This window comes from Mandrillus leucophaeus, unplaced genomic scaffold (genome assembly GCF_000951045.1).
Source record: "Mandrillus leucophaeus isolate KB7577 unplaced genomic scaffold, Mleu.le_1.0 Scaffold389, whole genome shotgun sequence".
Taxonomy (NCBI): domain Eukaryota; kingdom Metazoa; phylum Chordata; class Mammalia; order Primates; family Cercopithecidae; genus Mandrillus; species Mandrillus leucophaeus.
Window position 1 is genome coordinate 803,571 of NW_012104131.1, and position 22,420 is coordinate 825,990.

At 36.0% G+C, this 22,420-nt stretch overlaps 1 protein-coding gene across 1 annotated transcript in view; it reads left to right on the forward strand.

Annotated features, from left to right (window-relative positions):
* The window catches only part of SCN7A (sodium channel, voltage gated, type VII alpha subunit), an 88,289-nt gene that overhangs the window by 32,527 nt on the left and 33,342 nt on the right, over window positions 1-22,420 (forward strand). The window contains exons 10-14 of the mRNA XM_011990982.1: window positions 540-746; window positions 10,023-10,119; window positions 12,546-12,784; window positions 13,864-14,037; window positions 15,775-16,131. Coding sequence (XP_011846372.1) covers window positions 540-746; window positions 10,023-10,119; window positions 12,546-12,784; window positions 13,864-14,037; window positions 15,775-16,131 — 1,074 coding nt within the window. The remainder of the gene's footprint in view (window positions 1-539; window positions 747-10,022; window positions 10,120-12,545; window positions 12,785-13,863; window positions 14,038-15,774; window positions 16,132-22,420) is intronic.

The following is a 22,420-nucleotide window of genomic DNA, read 5'->3' on the forward strand; positions in this document are numbered from 1 at the left end:
TAAAGGTTCTTCACCAAAGCAGATACTCTGACAGGTAAAGAAATAATTCTGCTCTCCATTCCTTGTAAAGACTAATTTTTTAGTTTGCTGTGATTTTTCCATAAAGTAATAATCAGAAAAAACAATCTCCAAACATTCTCTGACTTCATTAAACTTCATATATTTAAAGATTCTTCTGCAAAGAAAATAACTTTCCATGTTGAGGCTGTCCAGTTTCTATATTGAGAGATGACAGTTATTTCAAATGTATTTTCTCTATCAATGAAGACATAAAAATCAAATACTTACCCTAAGTTAATTAAATTACTAATTTTCCCTTCGTTTTACAGCATATATTTTATATTTCACATGCATGTCTCAAGTTCAAAAGCTTTTCTTATTTCTTCAGGTGGAGCCAGTGCTTAAACAGTCTTATGATTACGTTCCATTTATGGCTACATTATTTTCCTAACAAAATTTTGCCTTTTATTTTAAAATAGGAGAATCACGGAAGATAAATAACATTTTACTCTTTTGCCTTACTTTCTACCTTTCCTTAGATACTTTATGCCTCTGGGAAAGTCTACATGATATTTTTTGTTGTGGTAAGTTTTTGGTTTTCCTTTTATATGGCAAGTTTGTTCTTAGGCATACTTGCCATGGCCTATGAAGAAGAAAAGCAGAGAGTTGGTCAAACATCTAAGAAGATTGAACCAAAATTTCAACAGACTGGGAAAGAACTTCAAGAAGGAAACGAAACAGATAAGGTATATATTTATATATGTTTTATTTTTATGTTGACACAACAACCATTTATTTGCTCATGATTCTATGGCTTAGGCTCAGTTGAGACAGTTCATCGCTGGTCTCATGGTGGTCACAGATTGCAAAAAACAGCAGGGGAGCAAGCACCAATGCCAAGTGCTTTAAGGCTCTGCTTGTATCACCTTTGTTATTGTCCAGTGGGTAAAGCAAGTAACATGGCCAAGGTTAGAGTTAAGGTGGAAAGGGATTTCCTAAGGGTATAAATAAAAAGAAGGAAATCTGTGGCTATTATGGCAAATAATCTACCACACTTATGATTTTTAAAAAATTGTTATTTATTTATTTATTTATTTATTTTGAGACAGAGTCTCACTCTGTTGCCCAGGCTGGAGTGCAGTGGTACGATCTCGGCTCACTGCAAGCTCTGCCTCCTGGGTTCATACTATGATATTTTTTTGTTTGGGTTTTAGTTCTTTTTCTTAGTGATGGTGGTGTTCTTTATTTTTCTATGCAGTTTTAAATTTTTAAATTTTTTATAATTTCAACATTTTTTGGAATTTTAAATAATTGCTTTATTAGAGCATCTTTTTATTATTATTATACTTTAAGTTCTGGGATATATGTCTAGAACGTGCAGGTTTGTTACATAGGTATACATGTGCCATGGTGGTTTACTGCACCCATCAACCTGTCATCTGTGTTAGATATTTCTCCTAATGCTATCGTTCCCCTTGCCCCCACTCCCCGACAGTTCCTGATGTGTGATTTTTCACCTCCCTGTGCCCGTGTGCTCTCATTGTTCAACTTCCACTTATGAGTGAGAACATGCGGTGCTTGGTCTTCCGTTCCTGTGTTAGTTTGTTGAGAATGATGGTTTCCAGCTTCATCCATGTCCCTGCAAAGGACATGAACTCATTCTTTTTTATGGCTGCATAGTATTTCATGGTGTATATGTGCCACATTTTCTTTATCCAGTCTAACAATACTGGCAAACCAAATCCAGCAGCACATTAAAAAGCTTATTCACCACAATCAAGTCGGCTTCATTTCTGGGATGCAAGGCTGGTTCAAAATAAGTAAATCAATAAATGTAATCCATCACATAAATAGAACCAATGACAAAAACCACATGATTATCTCAATAGATGCAGAAAAGGCCTTCGATAAAATTCAACACCCCTTCACGCTAAAAACACTCAATAAACTAGGTATTTATGGAACGTATCTCAAAATTTCAACTTTTAGATTCAGGGGCTACATGTGGAGGTTTTTTATGTGGGTATATTGCGTGACAGTGAGACTTAGGGTACGAATGATTCTGTCACCCAGGTAGTGTTTGGTACCCAACAAGCAGTTTTTCAGGCCTTCCTTGCCCTCCGTCTTCTCTTCCCCATCTAATAGTCCCTTCTCCCTCTAATAGTCCCCAGGGTCTGTTGTTCCCATTATTAGGTCCATGTGTGCCCAGTGCTGAGCCCCCATTTAGTAAGTGAGAACATGCAGTATTTAGTTTTCTGTTCATGTGTTAATTCACTTAGGATAATGGCCTCCAGCTGCATCCGTGTTGCTGCAAATGACATGGTTTCTTTTTTTTTTTATGCTTCTTAAAATCACAGTGCTAGAGGTGTCTTTTTGAGGTCTTGGAGTACATTGCCTTCTAATAGATGTTTATATCTGTGTGTAATCAGAAGATCAAAAAATATTTCAATAAGAGAGCTTGCTTTTGCTACAACTTTGAAAAATGTCTGGTGTTAACGCAAAAGTGACAGAATCTTCCATAATTTAGAAATTAGAAAGTACTAAAAGGATGGATAAAATTACAGTACTGAAGTTGTAGACAGAAATAAAATTAATTTTTTGGCTTTCTAGTTCTTCCCAGAGGAAATGCAGTATGTATCATAGCACAGGGAATTATTTTATTCCTGAAGTAATTAAATCCAGATGAATAAAACCTAACAATGTTTTACTGTAATTTTCAACTAGCTTAGTGTTGTGCTTTAATTTTTTTTTCAGATTATTTAGCCTCATAGCAAAAACTTTGGTGTATTAATTTGAAAGTATTGACAGAAGTAGCATTAAGGAAGTTTTGTAAAATTGTCTTTAAAAATCTAAACTGTGCATGAGTGTGCTTAAAGAAGGGACCAGATGGAAGAAAGCAACCAGAAGTAGCTTTCTAATATTCTGCAGGACCTGGTAATCTCACGTCTCTTCCTTGAACTACCTTTTTGGTAAATGGGAAAAAGGTCTACATTGAGCCAGAGAACAAAAAATAGAGAGGAGCCATACCCAGAACCCTCTCATAAAGGCATAAAAAGACAAGGGGGAAAGGTAAAGGGCCGAGATACACTCTGCCACGAAGTGGAATATGTAGTAAGGTACATTAATACCAAACATCCCTACTAAGTCAAAGAGGGAAATGTTAACTCCCCTGTATATAACCCTTTTATTAAGTCATCACCAGTCAAGAAACTTTAGAAAGCTACTGTACCAAAAAGTGGGATCTGAACAACATGATGTAAGATCATACTGAATGACTCGATAGCTGCTTGTGTCCATAACATGCATACCATTGAACAAGAAGCAATTATGGACTGTGTGAAAACATGTATAAAAACGGCTATTGAGTATTCCCATTATATATGAGTAAGCCACAGAAAAACAAATTTCAAAAGCTTTCTGTTTCTAAGAAATGAGTCCGGGGTCCTTCAGATTGAGCAATTAGGGTTTGAATGATATGTTGAACGTGTAATTTGTTCTGAAGAGCTATTTCACAATCTTAAGGGCTTATGACTGCACTCAATTGTATCCAAGAATGTAACAATGCTTCTCTGATCCTAGATGAAATGTTTTATTAACTCTGCTTATGAAGAACTTGGATATTTCCCAGTTTTACAATATTTCCACTCATTTTTCTGCTCTGGATCACATTTTCTGATTTTTATTAAAATTTTTAATCATAACCCATTTCTTTTCCTGGAAGATTCCTAGAACATTTTATCAAGCAGAATTTTCTGGGAAGTAAAAGTATACACTATTTGTGCAAGAATTTTCCCGTTTTATTTATAAAGACAAAAACTGGAAAAAATAATGTAAAATGGAACAAATTGAGGGCTCTACACGTCACTGATCTGCTTGCAAACCAGTGAGATGTCAATTCCAATGCTGGAATTGCCGAGATATTGCTCAGGTGCTTCGTATTCTCACATTATAGGAAAGCTGTTGGTCATATTGACCAAAAGCACAGCTCTGCAGTCAGATAAATGTGGATTTCAGCCCAATTTAGCTACTTAATAAATGAATGATGTTTGCCAAGTTTGTTAGCTTTTCTAAACTTCAGCTTTTTTTATCTGTAAAATGTATATAAAGTACCTGTCTTATGGGTTGTAGTGAGGTCCAAATGAAATAAATGCATGTAAAGCACTAAGCATTGCTTACACTATACTAAGCAACTGAAAAATGTTATGAAGAATATTAATAAAATTATTATGAAATGTCAATATTATGCATCATGTTGAAGAGAGCTTTTACACAAACTATTGCGCTCAGCAATTTATATTAAGAACACTTGATTTTTATGGAAAAAATCAGATTGAATAAACTCACATTTTAGAAGTGAATTATCTCATAACAATATAATAACATTAATATCATGCAACATTTATTGCTGATTTACTATGTTTCAGACTCAATGCTAAATTTTTACATACATTGTTGCCTTTCTACTGTGACAACCCTTTGAGGTATTAGAATTATCTCAATATTTCACATTAGAAAATTGGGGTTCAGTCTCCAAAGTGGGAAATGTAGAACTAGCCATAATATTATACAAGATATTAAAATGTTTATATTATTACACTATAAAATTTAATTCATGGTAATAAAGTTCATAAATAATCAGTCACTAATTATAGAAAACACAAGAAGGCAAACGCAAGAAGGCATGGCTGTTCCAATAGAGAAACACTCGGCAACATAAAATTCTTGTCTTTGACTCTATTTAGGTATAATTAAAATAATAATAAAAGTGACGATAGCAGTCACATAAAATGTTTATTGAGGGTCAAATATGCATCAGACATATGATAAGTACCATCATGAATTCTTGAGTTTAATCCTCATTGAGGAGTTCCAGCTGCAGAGATTGATCTATACTCACTGATATTTGATTTCACAGCACTGAGGAATAGAATCCATCATTTACCACTTCACTTCCTCATTCCGGAGGCTCAGTGCTGAAACAGTAGCACTCCTTGCAGGTGAAACTTTCTTATGAATTGTCAACTACTGGCAAAATCTCAGAAAGATAATCATGTATATAAAATTGTAGAAATACAAATATTTTAAAAAAATATTTGCCACATTTAAAATGATAGTCATAATTCATCTAACTAAAACATGATTGACAATTGTACAAAGCACTGGATATAAAAAGTTTTAATAAACACAAATAGAGTGTCTATCTTCATGAAGCTAATGGTCTAATGGATAGATAGACTATCAAATTATCATAAACACTAAATTGTATCTCAAGGACAATAAATTATGTGTTTCTTGCTGTTATGGAATAGAAAACACAAAATACCAGATACAATATATTCTTCCCAAAATTTGAGTTAAGTCTAATAAGCGTCTTGATCCAATTGCTTTTTTCCCCCCAGAGCCTATAAGAGAGAGAGGAGTACATTAAATTACACTGAAATGATACAATCTACCTAATACAGACTGTGAAAAAGTCTAAAGTATAAGCAACCCAGAATCTTTACAAAATAAATCATGTTGGAAAAAGTAAATTAAATTACAAGATAATTGATAAAACTGCGAAGTATATAAAATATTTGGACCTTGTTTGTATTTTGATTAGAACAAATCAACTGTAGTGATGTTTTTGAGTAATGAATTGGGTATAATATGAGTACTGGTTAATATTAAGGAATTACTAATTTTGCTAATTGTGATAATGGTGTTGTTATTTATATTTTTAATATTTTATCTGAAAAGTGTATTATCTCTGAAATTTCATTTAAAATAAATATTTCAGAAAATAAGTAGAGTGAAGAATAAATGAAAAAGGAAGAATAGAACATTAGTAATTGTTGAGGCTGGATATTGGTTACTCGGTAGTTCACTCTATTATTCTCTGCTTTAATAAATTAAAGGAAACTGGGGCAAGTGGAATAAAACAGAGAGATATGGTCCTTTGAAGGCCTTTTATAAAGGATTCTCTGAGTCAGAGAAGGTTTCTATGAGAAACTGACACTTGAGCTGAGATGTGAAGAATGTGTCCAGGCTAAATAGATGGAGTGGGCAGGGTGAGTCAGAGAATTAAAAAGGCCAGCATGGCTGCAGGAAAGAGTAACCCTGAGTTCATGACAAACTTGTCAGATATTCAGGTAAATGCAAGACATGTGACCAAGTTCTTCCTTAGTACTACTTCCACTCCAAAAAATACTTAAACGAGTTTTGAGAAAAAGAATCCTAGTCACCTTTTCCAGTTTAATTTTAATATTGGATTGTCAAAAGTTCAGGCATATGCCCTTATTAGCTCTTAAATATCCCATAAAGGAAGGGTGTTGAGTAACAGTCCTCTCAATTTTCATTGTAAAATAGCTATGCCCTTAGTATTTGGCCCATGTGTGGGCATTTATTCAATATTTGTAAGAAGCTCAATCAAGGTAAATATTTTACTAGGCAGACATGTGGTTTATTCATTTCATATTCTGAAATCTATTCATAGTTGAAGCCAAAGTAGTAGATAATTGAGCACTAACTATATCAGCAACAGTATTATTACCACGTACTTTATTCCCCATTCCCCACCCTGGACAATTATCTTTACTGAATTGCTTCTTAATGCGATTCCAACAAACATTGTCCCTATCTGAAACAGCTCTATGAAGAGTAATTAATTCCTCTCCATTAAGGATATAATCAAGGATATTATTCACTATGTCTCACAATATCGTCTTTAGGAGATACACATATAAGAAATCCCTGCCAGATCTTAATAACAAAAAATTACTTCTATTGGTTTTTAATGTCATCAAAATTTGAAATTGCATAAATTATAACTTAAATTTTATGTAAACTTATAGTTCAGCTAAAAATAGTTTCTAGAATAAGCATAGTTTAAACAACAACAACAAAAATCTAACCCTTACATCCTGAACTTTTTTGAGAAGGAGTCTCACTCTGTCGCCAGGCTGGAGTACAGTGGTGCGATCTGGTCTCACTGCAACCTCCACCTCCCGGGTTCAAGCGACTCTCCTGCCTCAACCTCCCAAGTAGCTGGGACTATAGGCATGCCCTATCACGCCCAGCTAATTTTTGCATTTTTGGTAGAGACAGGGTTTCACCATGTTGGCCAGAATGGCCTCAATCTCCTGACCTCGTGATCCGCCCGCCTTGGCCTCCCAAAGTGCTGGGATTACAGGCATAAGCCACCACACCTATCCACATCTTGAACTTTTAGATTACTTTTTTAAAAGTTTCTTTTTTTTTCTCAACTTTTATTTTAGATTCGGGGGTACACGTGCACATGTTACATGGGCAAATTTCATGTCACCGAGGTTTGGTGTAGGAATGATCCCATCTCCCAGGTAGTGAGCATAGTGCCCGGTAGATAGTCCTTCAACTCTTGCCCACCCGCGAGCCTTCTCCCTCTAGTAGTCCCCAGTGCCTAATGTCTATTGTTCCCATCTTAATGTCCATGTGCACACAAAGTTTAGCTGTCACTTACAAGTGAGAACATACGGTATTTGGTTTTCTGTTCCTGCCTTAACTGGCTTAGGATAATGGCCTCCAGCTGCATCCATGTTCATCAAGCTGCAAAGGACATGATTTTGTTCTTCTTTTAGAGTGGTATAGTATTCCAGGGTACTACATTTTCTTTATTTAGTCTACTGTTGATGGGCATCTAGATTGATCCCATGTCCTTGCTGTTGTGAATAGTGCTGTGATGAACATAAACGTGAATGTGTCTTTTTGATAGAATGATTTGTATTCCTTTGGGTATATACTCAGTATTGGGACTGCTGGCTTTAATGTTAACTCTGTTTTAAGTTATTTAAGAAATCTCCAAACGGCTTTCCACAGTGACTGAACTTACATTCCCACCAGCAGTGTACAAGCATTCCAATTTCTCCACAACCTCACCAACATCTGTTTTGTTTGTTTGTTTGTTTGTTTTGGTCTTTTTAGCAATAGCCCTTCTGACTGGTGGGAAACAATTTCTCATTGTGGTTTTGACTTTTGTTTCTCTAATGATTACTGAGGTTGAGCATTTTATCATATATTTGTTGACCACAGTATACCTTCTTTTGGGAAGTGTCTGTTCATGTACTTTACCTACTGGGGAAAAAGAAAACAGGAACTGGAATTTAGACCTACAGAGTCTGTCATCGGTCTGAGGAAACCCAGTATGCAGTATCATTGGCTTTATCCTCCTCTAGCTGTAGTATTTGTGAAATTGCAGGAGGCTTGACTGACAGTGAAATAATGTAACGATTTTCATGGTATCTATTATACCATTGAAGATATACCACAGCAGAATTTGCCAGCCAGAATGTTGGGTTGGGTATTGGCAAGCCTCAACCATTAACTCCCTCAGTGCTGGGGCAGTGGCAGCCCCTGTGTCAGTTAACTCTATGCAAGAGCAGTCTTTACCTATTTTCCCCAAGTTAACAAATACACAGATAGTGTCATCCTTTGCATATGTCAAATGTAAAAACAGTTGGGGATCACTATAGTGTAATATCATCCATCCATTGTCTAGTTCTTAACATTTAAATTCAAATACCGTTTTACATCTGATCACTGGAAACACCTATGGTCACACTCCTCAGAGTTATGAATGCATAGAACTTGTAATATCTACAACAAAGCCTGGAAGTTTTAACTATCTTACCAATGCAAGATCAGTAAAGCAGAAGATCTCTTAAAACCATTATTCAAGAGACATGAGAAACAGAAATAAGTAATTCTCTTACAGAATTATGCCTGTCCTACTCATTTAATATCATACACGGTCTATCTAAGACAACCCTTACAAATCCATTCCAGTGCTCGTTATTCTTCAAGACTTATCATCACAATGCCAAACAATTTTTTATTTTATCAAGATCATTTACAAAGTTATAAAGCTAACATTATCCTAACAAAATTTAAGATGTTAGAAAAACACTCTGTTATTACTTAGTAGTATGTTTCCTGATTGGATATTTTGCAATAATCCTAAACTGTATCTATATATTGGATTATTTGTCAAATATGGATCATACCACAACCATTTCATGGTCTTTGCTCCTTTAATATTTGATCTCAGAGCTCACAGTATAAAATTTTATTTAATTTTAAGAACTCCTAAATCAGTTTAATAACTGCCTAAAGATTGGCAAGTGATAGAACCCAAAAATTCTGAAACACTCTTAGTGGGAATGTGAGTTAGTACAACCACTATGGGAACAGTATGGAGGTTCCTCAAAAGACTAAAAATAGAGCTACCATATCATTCAGGGATCCCACTGCAGGGTATGTACTCAAAAGAAAGAAAGTCAGCATATTGAAGAAATAGCTGTACTTCCATGTTTGTCACAGTATTATTCATAATAGCCAAGATATGAATAAACTTAAGTGTCTGTCAATGGATACCTGAATAAAGAAAATGTTGTATATACACAATGGAATATTATTCAGCCATTAAAAAGAATAAAGTCTTGTCATTTGCAGCAACATGATTGGAACTTGAGGTTATGTTAAGTGAAATAAGCCAGGCACAGAAAGACCAACTTCACATGTTTTCAGTCATATGTGGGAGCTAAAAATGTGGATCTCATAAAAGTAGATAGTTTATTGGTGGTTACCAGAGGCCGCAAAGGGTATGTATGAGGGGGTATGAAGAGAGGTTAGCTAATGGGTGCAAAAAATATGGTTAAATAGAAGGAATAAGATCTAGTGTTCAATAATACAGTGACTGTAGTTAATAATTTATTATATAGTTCAAAATAGCTATAGGAGAGGAATTGAAATGTTATCAATACAAAGAAAAGATAAATGTTTCAGATGATGTGCATTCCAATTAACCAGACTTGATCATTACACATTGTAGGCATGTATGAAAGTACCACATATACCCCTCAAATATGTACAATGATTATGTATCAATTTAATAAAAAGAAAAGGCTCCAGGAGAATAACTGGAGCTTTTAGCAAGGCTGTGCACCTTCTTATAGTCTTGGACTTGCAAAGAGAGGATGCCAGTATTAAACCATCAAATTCCTTTTCAGGCCAAGACCATACAAATAGAAATGAAGAAAAGGTCACCAACTTCCACAGACACATCACTGGATGTGTTGGAAGATGCTACTCTCAGACATAAGGAAGGTAAAGTACTAAATAATTAGATACTCACTATTGAAGGTACTACTCATAAAATTCACTTTTAAAGAAATTCAGCAATTTCTTTAGAATCTTAGATGGTAACACAACAAAAATTTAAGAAATATTTGAGAATATTAGGATAAGCCATGCATAAAAAGTTCAGAATCATGGTGTTTTAAACATTGGAAAGAGTGACCAAAGAGTACCAAATAATTTTCTTTGTTTAACATTAAAAACATACTGACATATTAAATTGTGACTAAGAATAGAGATTGTGGTATATAGCATTAATATCTCAAGGTCCTTTCTAGACTTATCTCTATATTTTTATGTGTAACCAATAATTATTTATCATGGACAATATCAAAAGGCATTAATTTGTAAAGCATGTAAATCTAGACATTATAAGTCACAATGTTCTCAACTATGTTCCATATTTGTTTTCTTGAGAGATGTCCCTACATTTTTCTTCTAATACACAGTTTGCCTCATTTTCTTTTGTCTAACTCAGCCAAGCATGAACACAATAGAGGAAATTTAATTCATTCAGCGTTTTTTTCACACATAGATTTTTTTTTTTAATTAAAATTTAAGTTCTGGGATACATGTGCAGGACGTGCAGGTTTGCTACATAGGTGTACATGTGCCATGGTGATCTGCTGCACCCATCAACCCAGCATCCAGGTCTTGAGCTCTGCATGCATTAGGCACTTGTCCCAGTGTTCTCCCTCCCTTTGCCACCTACCCACTGACAGGCCCCTGTGTGTGATGCCCCCCTCTCTGTGTCCATGTGTTCTCATTGTTCAACTCCCACCCATGAGTGAGGACATGCAGTGTTTGGATCCTGTTCCTGTGTTAGTTTGCTGAGAATGATGGTTTCCAGCTTCATCCATGTCCCTGAAGAGGACATAAACTCATTCTTTTTTATGGCTGCATAGTGCTCCATAGTGTATATGTGCCACATTTTCTTTATCCAGTCTATCATTGATGGGCGTTTGGGTTGGTTCCAAGTCTTTGCTATTGTGAATAGCGCTGCAATGAACATACGTGTGCATGTGTCTTTATGGTAGAACGATTCATAATCCCTTGAGTATATACCCAGTAATGAGATTGCTGGGTCAAATGGTATTTCTGGTTCTAGATCCTTGAGGAATCGCCACACTGTCTTCTACAATGGTTGAGCTAATTTACATTCCCACCAACAGTGTAAAAGTGTTCTTATTTCTCCACATCCTCGCCAGCATCTGTTGTTTCTTGACTTTTTAATGAGGCCAATTCTAACTGGCGTGAAATGGTGTCTCATTGTGGTTTTGATTTACATTTCTATAATGACTAGTGATGATGAGCTTTTTTTCATATGTTTTGTTGGCCACATAAATGTCTTCTTTTGAGAAGTATCTGTTCATGTCCTTCGCCCACTTTTTGATGGGGTTGTTTTTTCTTGTAAATTTGTTTAAGCTCCTTGAAGATTCTGAATATTAGACCTTTGCCAGATGGATAGATTGCAAACATTTTCTCCCATTCTGTAAGTTGTCTGTTCACTCTGATGATAGTTTCCTTTGCTGTGCAGAAGCTCTTTAATTTAATGTGATCCCATTTGTTAATTTTGGCTTTTGTTGCCATTGCTTTTGGTGTTTAGTCATGAAGGCTTTGCCCATGCCTATGTCCTGAATCATATTGCCTAGGTTTTCTTCTATGGTTTTTATGGTTTTAGGTTTCACATTTAAGTCTTTAATCCATCTTGATTTAATTTTTGTATATGGTGGAAGGATGGGGTCCAGTTTCTGTTTTCTGAATATGGCTAGCCAGTTTTCCCAGCACCATTTATTAAATACGGAATCCTTTTCCCATTGCTTGTTTTTATCGAATCCAGCAGCACATCAAAATGCTTATCCACCATGATCAAGTCGGCTTCATCCTGCAGATGCAAGGCTGGGGTTAGTTGTCTCACGCCGAGATTATTAACGACATGGACACACGTGAAGTGGGTTAAGGAGCAGAAAGTTTAACAGACAAAAAAGAAAGGAGAGAGAGAGAAAGCTTCCTCATGCTGAGAAAGTGGGTTGCCCAAGAGAGGGTTTCCCTTCTCTCTCTCTCTCTCTCTCTCTCTCTCTCTCTCTCCTTCTTTTGGCAGAGTCTCACTCTGTTGCCCAGACTGGAGTGCAGTGGCACAATCTCAGCTCACTGCAACCTCTGCCTCCTGGGTTCAAGCAATTCTCCTACCTCGGCCACCTGAGTGGCTGGGATTACAGGCACCACCACACCCGGCTATTTTTTGTATTGACAAGGTTTCGCTATATTGGCCAGGCTGATCTCGAACTCCTGACCTTAGGTGATTCGCCCACCTGGGCTTCGCAAAGTGCTGGGATAACAGGCATGAACCACTGCACCTGGCCAGAATGTTTAACTTTTGTATTCTTTCATTTCAGAACTTGAAAAATCCAAGAAGATATGCCCATTATATTGGTATAAATTTGCGACAACTTTCTTGATATGGAATTGTTCTCCCTGTTGGTCAAAATTGAAAGAATTTGTCCATAGGATTGTAATGGCACCATTTACTGATCTTTTCCTTATCATATGCATAATTTTAAACATATGTTTTCTGGCCTTGGAGCGTTATCCGATGAGTAAGTCAACTAACAATCTTCTCAACGTTGGAAACCTGGTAAGACTCTCATTGTACATTATTTTCACTTGTAGTTTCTTATCATTGAACTTTTCTTTGTTCATCATTATTCCCATTATTTTATTCTGTAACTCCAATGTGTGGCAATATGCATAATTATTGAATGAAGCCTCGTGTTTGTGCTTTATCCCTCCAACCCCTGCTTTGTAAATGTTCTTATCATTGAATAGTTTTACAGCTGGAATTTAAAATTCCCCAGTTTAAATTTGGGATTCATAGCCAGCTGCTTGGCAGTTACATTACATGGAAATTCTTTATTGCCCCTCCCTTCCCAAATATACAATCTCTTGGTACCATTAGCTCATAGATCAGAGTAGGGCAGAGGTGAAATAACAAGCACCTGACTCCTGAATTCTTAATTCTGATTAAAGCAGCAGTTGGCCCTGTCTGTTCTAACCGTGTATCTTTGCCCAGGATTGGAACTTATCATTTTAGCCTGGTATTTTTGAGATTCACCTGTCCTTTTTCACATACAATTCAAAAGACAAAGCAAATTCCTGTGAGTTTAAAAATAGTTCACATTCAAGCAAATGTATATTGTTTAAATGTATTTTCTTTCCCTGTTGTTGTTGTTTAGTTGCTTGGTACTAGTAAAAGCAGCCAAACTGCAACAAGTTTCAAATTATACATTTATTTGGTACCGAAACAGCAATTTAGTGATTTCTGCCAGTACAGTTTTTAAAGGACAGCTTCCATAGGTTCATGCTGTTTTTTCAGAGGTTGAAAAATTAAATATCATATCATGTGCTCCGTACCTCAAAAATAATCATTCAAACTTGAAAGGTCTTCACCCTGAAATATTCGTTTGTTTTCTTCTAGGATGAATTTTATTAAAATAATAAAAGATTCTGTATATAATGTTTGACATTAGATTGTTGAATAAAATGTATGAGTCTGTCCTTATAATGCAGACTCCACAACTAACCAGATCTTGACAGAGAAGCTGTGAAGAGTGTGACAGTGACAAGTAAACAGTGTGTGTTGCAGAGTTTTTGTGTGAAGATTCTGATACAGCTCTTGGAATCATATTCTCACCTGTGTGTTTCGTTTTCATTTAGGTTTTCATTGGAATTTTCACAGCAGAAATGATTTTTAAAATAATTGCAATGCATCCATATGGGTATTTCCAAGTAGGTTGGAACATTTTTGATAGTGTAATAGTGTTCCATGGTTTAACAGAACTTTGTCTAGCAAATGTTGAAGGAATGGCTCTTTTTCGATTATTCAGGATGGTAAGTAGAATCCAATACCTAACTTTTATTTGATTGAAGTTTATCTCAGTTTCTGCAGACATAAAATGGGGCTACAGTAATACCTATCCCATTGGGACATTGGAAGTGTTAAATGAATTGATTAATATATAAAGAGTTTATTGCCAAGGAAAGAGTAAGCAGTCTCCAATGCTGTTATTTGACCACAACGTTAAAGGAAATAATGCCATATATGCAGGAAATTTAAGATAGAGTTTTAGAAAGCAGGGTCAGGGTAACTGAGTACATTTTGGAAAGCAAGAAAATTAGGAGTCTCCAAAGTAGAATTCTAATATGACACTAAGAAGCCAAAATAAGGTGAGTATTTCTAAATGTCAGATACAAAGGAAGACCAGTCAGGCCAGCAGAATGTTACTATAATAATTATTAGGTAAAAATTAGTGTATGTCTATGAGGTAGGGTAATGGTGAGACTCAGAAAATTAAACAAAGGAGTAATGTTATTAGAATAATGTTTATTGAAATAATAAGCTTTCGATAAGTTATACATGGTCACATTCTGGTGACAGGTTGAAGGAATGTAGCAGGAATTAAGAACAATTAAGCCTGTTTGATCTTATTCTAATGGTTACTTCCTAGAAAGCAGCTCATTCAGAATCCTATCTTAAATCCTCATCCATAATATTTGCTAATGAATAAGAGAAATATATACAGGGTGTTGTCACCAAATTTATGGAAACAGCACTGGCAATTGCAGAAAATGTGCTAAAAGATAGTATCAAAATATTTTAAAGGCTGGTAATGGACTGAATTTAAGATGATTAATTTTTTTCATAGATAAATGTAAGATCTCACCCTTGAGTCCAGAAAGACAACTGAACACTAGAAAAAGTCAAGAAATGAGGCAAGGAATTTGGAATCAGCCTGGGCAACATAGTGAGACTCCACTTCTAAAAAAAAAAAAAGTCACAGTGGTGGTTCATGTGTGTAGTCTCAGCTACTCAGGAGGCTAAGGTGGAAGGATCACTTGGGCCCAGGAGTTGGAGGCTGCAGTGAGCCATGATTGTGCTTCTGCACTCCAGTCTGGGTGACAGAGAGAGACTCTGTCAAACAAACAAACAAAAATTGAAAAGAAAGTGTCAGGAAGGTATAGCCTGTATAAAAATGATGTATGAGATCTAGTTGACTGTAAGTTTACTGCGATATAGTGACCAAAAATATTAAGGTAATCTTGTTCTGTATAAATAGAAATTTTTAAAAATCTAGTGAAAGGAAGGGGACTATCCAAACTAAACCTAGAATGTTGTGTTTGGTCTTTGACATGTTATTTTAAAAGGGAAATACATGATAGTACCTTCATCAGAATCCAGTGGATCCTGGAAGACTTTCAATATCATTTTCATGTCAACATATGGGAAAAATGTGGAAAAATATTCAATATGTTGTGAAAAGCAAAAACAAAGAATGAATACTTCCCCTAACAGTTATGAAAATATAAAGCTAGAGTAATTGTAGCAGTATAATGCTTAATGGGAATTGACAAATACATCAGTAGAAGAGGATATATTTAGACTGAGTATACAAAATTATCAAATATTTAAGATGTATTAAGAATTTTACATAAAATGAATGTTCAGTAGTTAATATTAATAATACTTAAAACTCTAAACGCTATATATGTATATGTGTATAACGCTGATACACTGACCAGGTTTTTCGTCCTTTGTTTCTTGTTTTTGATTTTACATTGCTCTATTAGTTGAGAATTTTCAAGTTGGGGAAGTATTGGCCAACATTCCAGATTTTGATGCGGTCCCTTAGTAACGCATGGGTGACCCTGAGAAACTTGGTCCTGTTGTTGTTCACATTCATGTTCTTTTCTGCTGCATTCGGCATGAGGCTGTTTGGTCAGAATTATGAAGAATTTGTTTGCCACATAGACAAAAACTGTCAACTCCCACGCTGGCACATGCATGACTTTTTCCACTCCTACCTGAACGTGTTCCGAATTCTCTGTGGTGAGTGGGTAGAGACCTTGTGGGACTGTATGGAGGTTGCAGGCCAATCCTGGTGTATTCCTTTTTACCTGATGGTCATTTTAATTGGAAATTTACTGGTGAGTAGTCAGTTCTTTTACATTTTCCTTGAAAACTGGCATAATGTAGTTTGGTATTTTCATGATGTACATTGATGGGATCTAATGGTTTGTAACTGTGGTAGTCCAATATAGTAACCCACTAGCCAGATGTGGCCATTATCAACTGATATATGATTAGTCTCATTTGAAATGTGCTGTAAATGTAAAATATGCACCAGATTTGAAGTCTTACACAAAAAGTGATGTGAACTATTTCATTAATAATTTTTATGTTGAATGCATTTTTAAATGATAATACAGTAGGTCGTCCTTATGCTCAGTTGCACTGTATGTGGTTTTAGTTGCCTGTGGTCAATCATTGTCTGAAAACATCCAGTGGAAAATTCCAGAAATATAAAACTCATAAGTTTTAAATTGCATGCCATTCTGGGTAGTGTAATGGAATCTCCTGCCATACCACTCTGTCCTGCTCTGGGCATGAAACATTCCTTTGTCTAGCATATTCATGCTGTATACGCTACCTATCGGTCCTTTAGTAGCTGTCTGGGCTGTCAGATCATGTAGTATGCATGAGGTTTGGTACCATCCTCTGCTTCTGGCATCCACTGGGGGTCTTGGGATTTATCTGCCCTGGATAAAGGGGGACTACTGTATTTGTATTTAACTAAATACAAATACTGTTAGGTAAATACAAATGCAATAGTCTCCCTTTATTTATTGGTATTTAGTTAAATATATATTTAGTTAAATACAAATATGTTTGTATTTATTGTATACAAATTGTATATTGTATTTAACTAAATATATTTGTTAAATAAAATGTATTAGTAACATTAATTTGCCTGTTTTTCTGTGTTTTCTATGTGGCCACTGGAAATTTAAAATTGCATATGTGATTGCATCATATTTCCATTGGATAGCACTAGCTTCTAACCTTGTTACTCAATGTAATATTGGCATCACCTGGAAGGTGGTTAGACATGCAGACTCCCAGACCCCAGACCTATGCAATCATAATCTACATTGTAACACTGTTCCCAGGTGATTTGTGTGCCCATTAAATTTTAAGAAGCACTTAAATGTAACACTGCTGTCAGTCTTTTCCTGGCATTGGAATTACCTGGGGAATTAATAAAACTATGCTGATGCCTAGAATACATTCTTAGAGATTCTGATTTTATTGGTATGTGGATATGACCTAGTCATCAGGATTTTTTGAAAATCTTCAGTTGATTAAATTGTGTAGTCAAGATTGAAAACCACTGGTCTATAAAAATGTTACGTATTAACTAAGAAAGCTTTCACTTATAAGTTTCCTAATAACTGAAGTGGTTTTAGTGAATTAAATAAGTAACTTTCACTGCATCTATGAAAAAGATATGGCTTACTAAAAAATGATTCTTATGGGAATACAAGACTTGGTATTTTCTTTTTACTCATGTCATAAAGATCAAGTACATTTCCCAAAAGGCTGAAAAAAAATCTCAGGTTAGACTCAATTTTACCTTGCCTGTCCATATTGCTTGTGTTTCACCTCGAGAAGACCCTTATACAATTGTCACATTAGCATTGTATTTAATTGTTAATGTACTTCTCTATGTTCTTTATTAAACTGTAAACACCATGAGGGAAAGGACCATAACTCTCCTCTTTATTATAAAACCTAGAACAGTGCCCAACATGTAAAAGATACTTCAATATCTTCTGCCCTTTGTAGTTATAGTAGTACACTTCTCATTCCCAGTGATATAAAACACCACTCTAACTGGCTGAAACAAGAAATGATCATATATATCAGCATACATAACTCATAACTCAAAATATCAGATATAGATCTTGCTTCAGTTTGGGTGTGACACAAATGATTAAATGGGATCATTATAGAGAGGTCTTTGTAGATCTCAATTCTGTTTTTCTCTGTGCTCGTTGCTAGCTAGTACCCTCTGTTTTATCAAGATGGCTGCTTCAGTCTAAAACTTCACATCTTTGTGTTATATCAAGTCTAATAGAGGAAAGAATTTGTTTTCTAGAAGCCACAGCCGATTTTTCCTATTATCTCATTAGCTGAATCATATGCCCATTCTTAACTAGTCTCCATTGCCCAGGATGTTGAATGCATTTATTATGTTAAACTGTTCGTAACTCTCTCTTACAGCTGGAGATGGGATAAGATCAAACCCAAATCCTATGACTAATAAGGGGATAAGTGTAATTTCCCAAATAAATTATATATTTCTGTTTCCAAAAGGAAGAGTTACGGCTGTTGAGGAAAGCAACAACAACAACACACACATACACATAATTCAAAGGGAAAGAAGCAGAAATACTAAGGCATTATATATACACACACACACACACATATATGTGCATATATGTATATATACATATATGTATGATGTAACACATAAATATATAATATATGTATTTGCCTAAACATTCCTGCTTCTTTGATTTTGAACTCCAATCTATTTCTATTTTTTGTTGTTTCTACTAACCAGAAACTTCATCAGTGTGCAGAGGGATTCCAGGATAAATGGAGTTACATGAACCTCCATTTCCAATTGATTGGCCATCACATTTCTTGGCTCACTAAATCCTTCCAGCTTAATTTTTCTTAGTAGTCATCCAACTCTGAAACATCATGATAATGGCAGTAGAATAAGTAGAAGGGGGAAAAATATAAGGAGATAATCTTTGAAGTTGTTGATCTTTTTAACCTCCATGCTTCTAATGTGGTTTAGTGTAAAAGGAAGATATTTCACATTTTTAAAAATTAGTTTTGTCTTTTCTAAGAAAACTCAGCAGTAATTTTAAGCCTTATGCAGAAACCTTACAAAAAATTATTATATGCCAAAGGAAATGAATTGGTTTTTAAATAGTTCTATGTCTTGTTGAGCTGTAGAAAAAGCAGAGTTCAGAATCAAAGAAACATGGGTTCAAATTTCAGTTCTGTCACTGTACTAATCCATTCTCATGCTGCTAATAAAGACATACCTGACACTGGGTAATTTATAAAGTCAAGAGGTTTAATTGACTCACATTTACATAGGGTGGAAGAGACCTCAGGAAACTTACAGTCATGGCAGAAGGGGAAGCAGGCATGCCCTTCTTCACATGGTGGCAGCAAGTAGAAGTGCGTAGTGAAGCAGAGGAAAGCCCCTTATAAAACCATCAGATCTTCTGAGAACTCACTATCATGAGAATAGCATGGAGGTAACCACCCTCATGATTCAGTTACTTCCCACCAAGTCCCTCCCATAACACATGAGGATTATGGAAACTACAGTTCAAGATGAGATTTGGTTGGAGACACAGCCAAGCAATATCATTCCACCCCTGGCCCTTCCCAAATATCATATCCTCACATTTCAAAACACTATCATGTCTTTCCAAAAGTCCCCCAAAGTCTTAATTCATCCCAGCATTAACTCAAAAGTCCAAGTCCAAAGTCTCATCTGAGATAAGACAAGTCCCTTCCACCTATGAGCCTGTACAATCAAAAGCAAGTTAGTTACTTACTAGATACAATGTGGGTAAGGCACTGGATAAATACACCCATTCCAAATGGGATTCACTGGCTAAAACAAAGAGGATACAGCTGCCATGCAAGTCTGAAATCCAATAGGGCAGTCATTAAACCTCAAAGTTCCAAAATGATCTCCTTTGGCATTATGTCTCACATCCAGGGCATACTGATGCAAGAGGTGGGTTCCCATGGCCTTGGATAGCTCCATCCCTGTGTCTTTGTAGGGTACAGCACTGATCCCAGCTGCCTTCACAGGCCAGTGTTAAGTGCCTGTGGCTTTTCCAGGTGCAGTGCAAGTTGTCAGTGGATCTGCCATTCTGGTGTCTGGAGAACAGTGGCCCTCTTCTCACAGCTCCACTAGGCAGTGCCCCAGTGGGGACTCTGTGTTGGGGCTCCAACCATACATTTCTTTTCCACACTGCCATAGCAGAGGTTCTCCATGAGAGCTCTGCCCCTGTAGCAAACTTCTGCCTGTACATCCAGGCATTTCCATACATCCTCTGTAATCTTGGTGGAGATTCCAAAACCTCAATTCTTGACTTCTTTGCACCCGCAGGCTCAACACCACATGGAAGTTGCCCAGGCTTGGGGCTTGCACACTCCAAAGTGATGGTCTAAGCTATACCTCGGCCCCTTTTGGCCACAGCTAGAACAGTTGGGACACTGGGTACCAGGTCCCTAGGCTGCACAGGGCAGGGGGACCCTGGGCCCAGACTACACAACCATTTTTCCTCCTAGGCCTATGCCCTGTTATGGGAGGGGCTTCTATGAAGGTCTCTGATGTGCCCTGGAGACATTTTCCCCATTGCTTTGGTGATTAACATTCGGTTCCTCATTACTTATGCAAATTTATGCAGCCAGCTTGAATTTCTCTCCAGAAAATTGGTTTTACTTTTCTACTGCATCATCAGGCTGCAAATTTTACAAACTTTTATGCTCTGCTTCTTGAATGCTTTGCCACTTAGAAATTTCTTCTGCCAGATACCCGAAATCATCTCTCTCAAGTTCACAGTTCCACAGATCTCTAGGGAAGGAGCAAAAAGCCATCAGTCTCTTTGCTAAAGCACGGCTAAAGGAGTCATCTTTGCTCCAGTTCTCAACAAGTTCCTCATCTCAATCTGAGACCACCTCAGCCTGAACTTTATTGTCCATATCACTATCAGCATTTTGGTAAGACCATTCAACAAGTCTCTAGGAAGTTCCAAACATCCCACATCTTGCTGTCTTCTTTGAGCCCTCCAAACTGTTCCAACATCTGCCTGTTACCCAGTTCCAAAGTCACTTCCACATATTCGGGTATCTTTACAGCAGTGCCCCATTCTCTGCAGTATCAATTTACTGTATTAGTCCATTCTCATGATGCTAATAAGGGCGTAACCGAGGCTGGATAATTTACAAAAGAAAGAGGTTTAACTGACTCACAGTTCCACAGGGCTTGGGAGGCCTCAGGAAACTTATAATCATGGTGGAAGAGGAAGCAGGCATGTCCTTGTTCAGATTGCAGCAGCAAGGAGAAGTACAGAGTGAATGTGGGGTAAACCCTTATAAAACCATCAGATCTTGTGAGAATTCACCCACCAGAGAACAGCGTGGAGGTAACTGCCCCCATGATTCAGTTACCTCCCACCGATTCCCTCCCACAACATGTGGGGATTATGAGAACTACAATTCAAGATGAGATTTGGATGGGAAGAAAGACAAACCATTTCAATCTCTTAATAAATGATGTTGTGCATATTACACAGCCTCTTTAAACCTGACCGTACTTAACAGAGGAATGAACATAACAGTACTTGCCTTGTAGGGTTGTTATAACTTAAATGTAATCATTTGACACCCTATAAGTAATTCATAAATTACACAAATCCTTTCTTTACACTCTAGAAAAATTTAACCCCTATATCTTCACGAGATTTTTGTTAGTTATTTAATATTATTAACAAGTTTTAGTTAGGCAGATTTAAATGGTTACATTTAAATGTACATAAACCAAACACTGGTTACATAAACCAAACACTGAGGGATAGAAACATGAAAATAAAAGAAAGAGAAAACTTAATACAAACTTCAGTTGCTTTTTAAAAATAAAAAATTTGGTTGTAGAGACATATGTTATTCCATATATATTTGTATAATTCCAAATTAAATATATGTTAAAATATAATTCAAGAAATTTAAAATTAAGTAGCCTCAATACATGTTAAATTCCTTTATACATGTTTATTTGTTGATTACAAATCAGAAAGTAATTACTTAAATCTTGAACTTTCTTTCTCTTTTATGCTGTTTGATTTTGCTATGAGTTGCTCAATTCTCACCTAATACGTGGATATCTTTGAGGTGCAAGAAAAGAAAATTCAGGGGAATTTTAAAAAAAGTTTTGTTTTATATACATTATTTCACCTTTTCTCTCCTAACACAAAAATAGTAAATATATGTTTTTAATCTAGTTACAGATTCTGTGACTAAAGTTACTCTGAGTTTATACAATACAAATCTCTGCATTTTCTGCTCTCTTTTTTGTTAATGCTCAAATTAGAAGTAGTAATCAGTTCTCTGTAACTTGCGCCACTTACACAGCCTGTCTTTTCCTTTAAATCCTTAAAAGAGAGTAGGCTATTTTTAATTCAGATCACATCTGAACAAAGCAGTAGCATTTCTGAGGGTTATAAAATTCTTATCTTACTCTACAGTTTCAGAGCACTTAGCACTTTTAAGATTACATTCATTTTTAGGCTTTGAACATTTTCACTATATATACATATATATATGAATGTATGT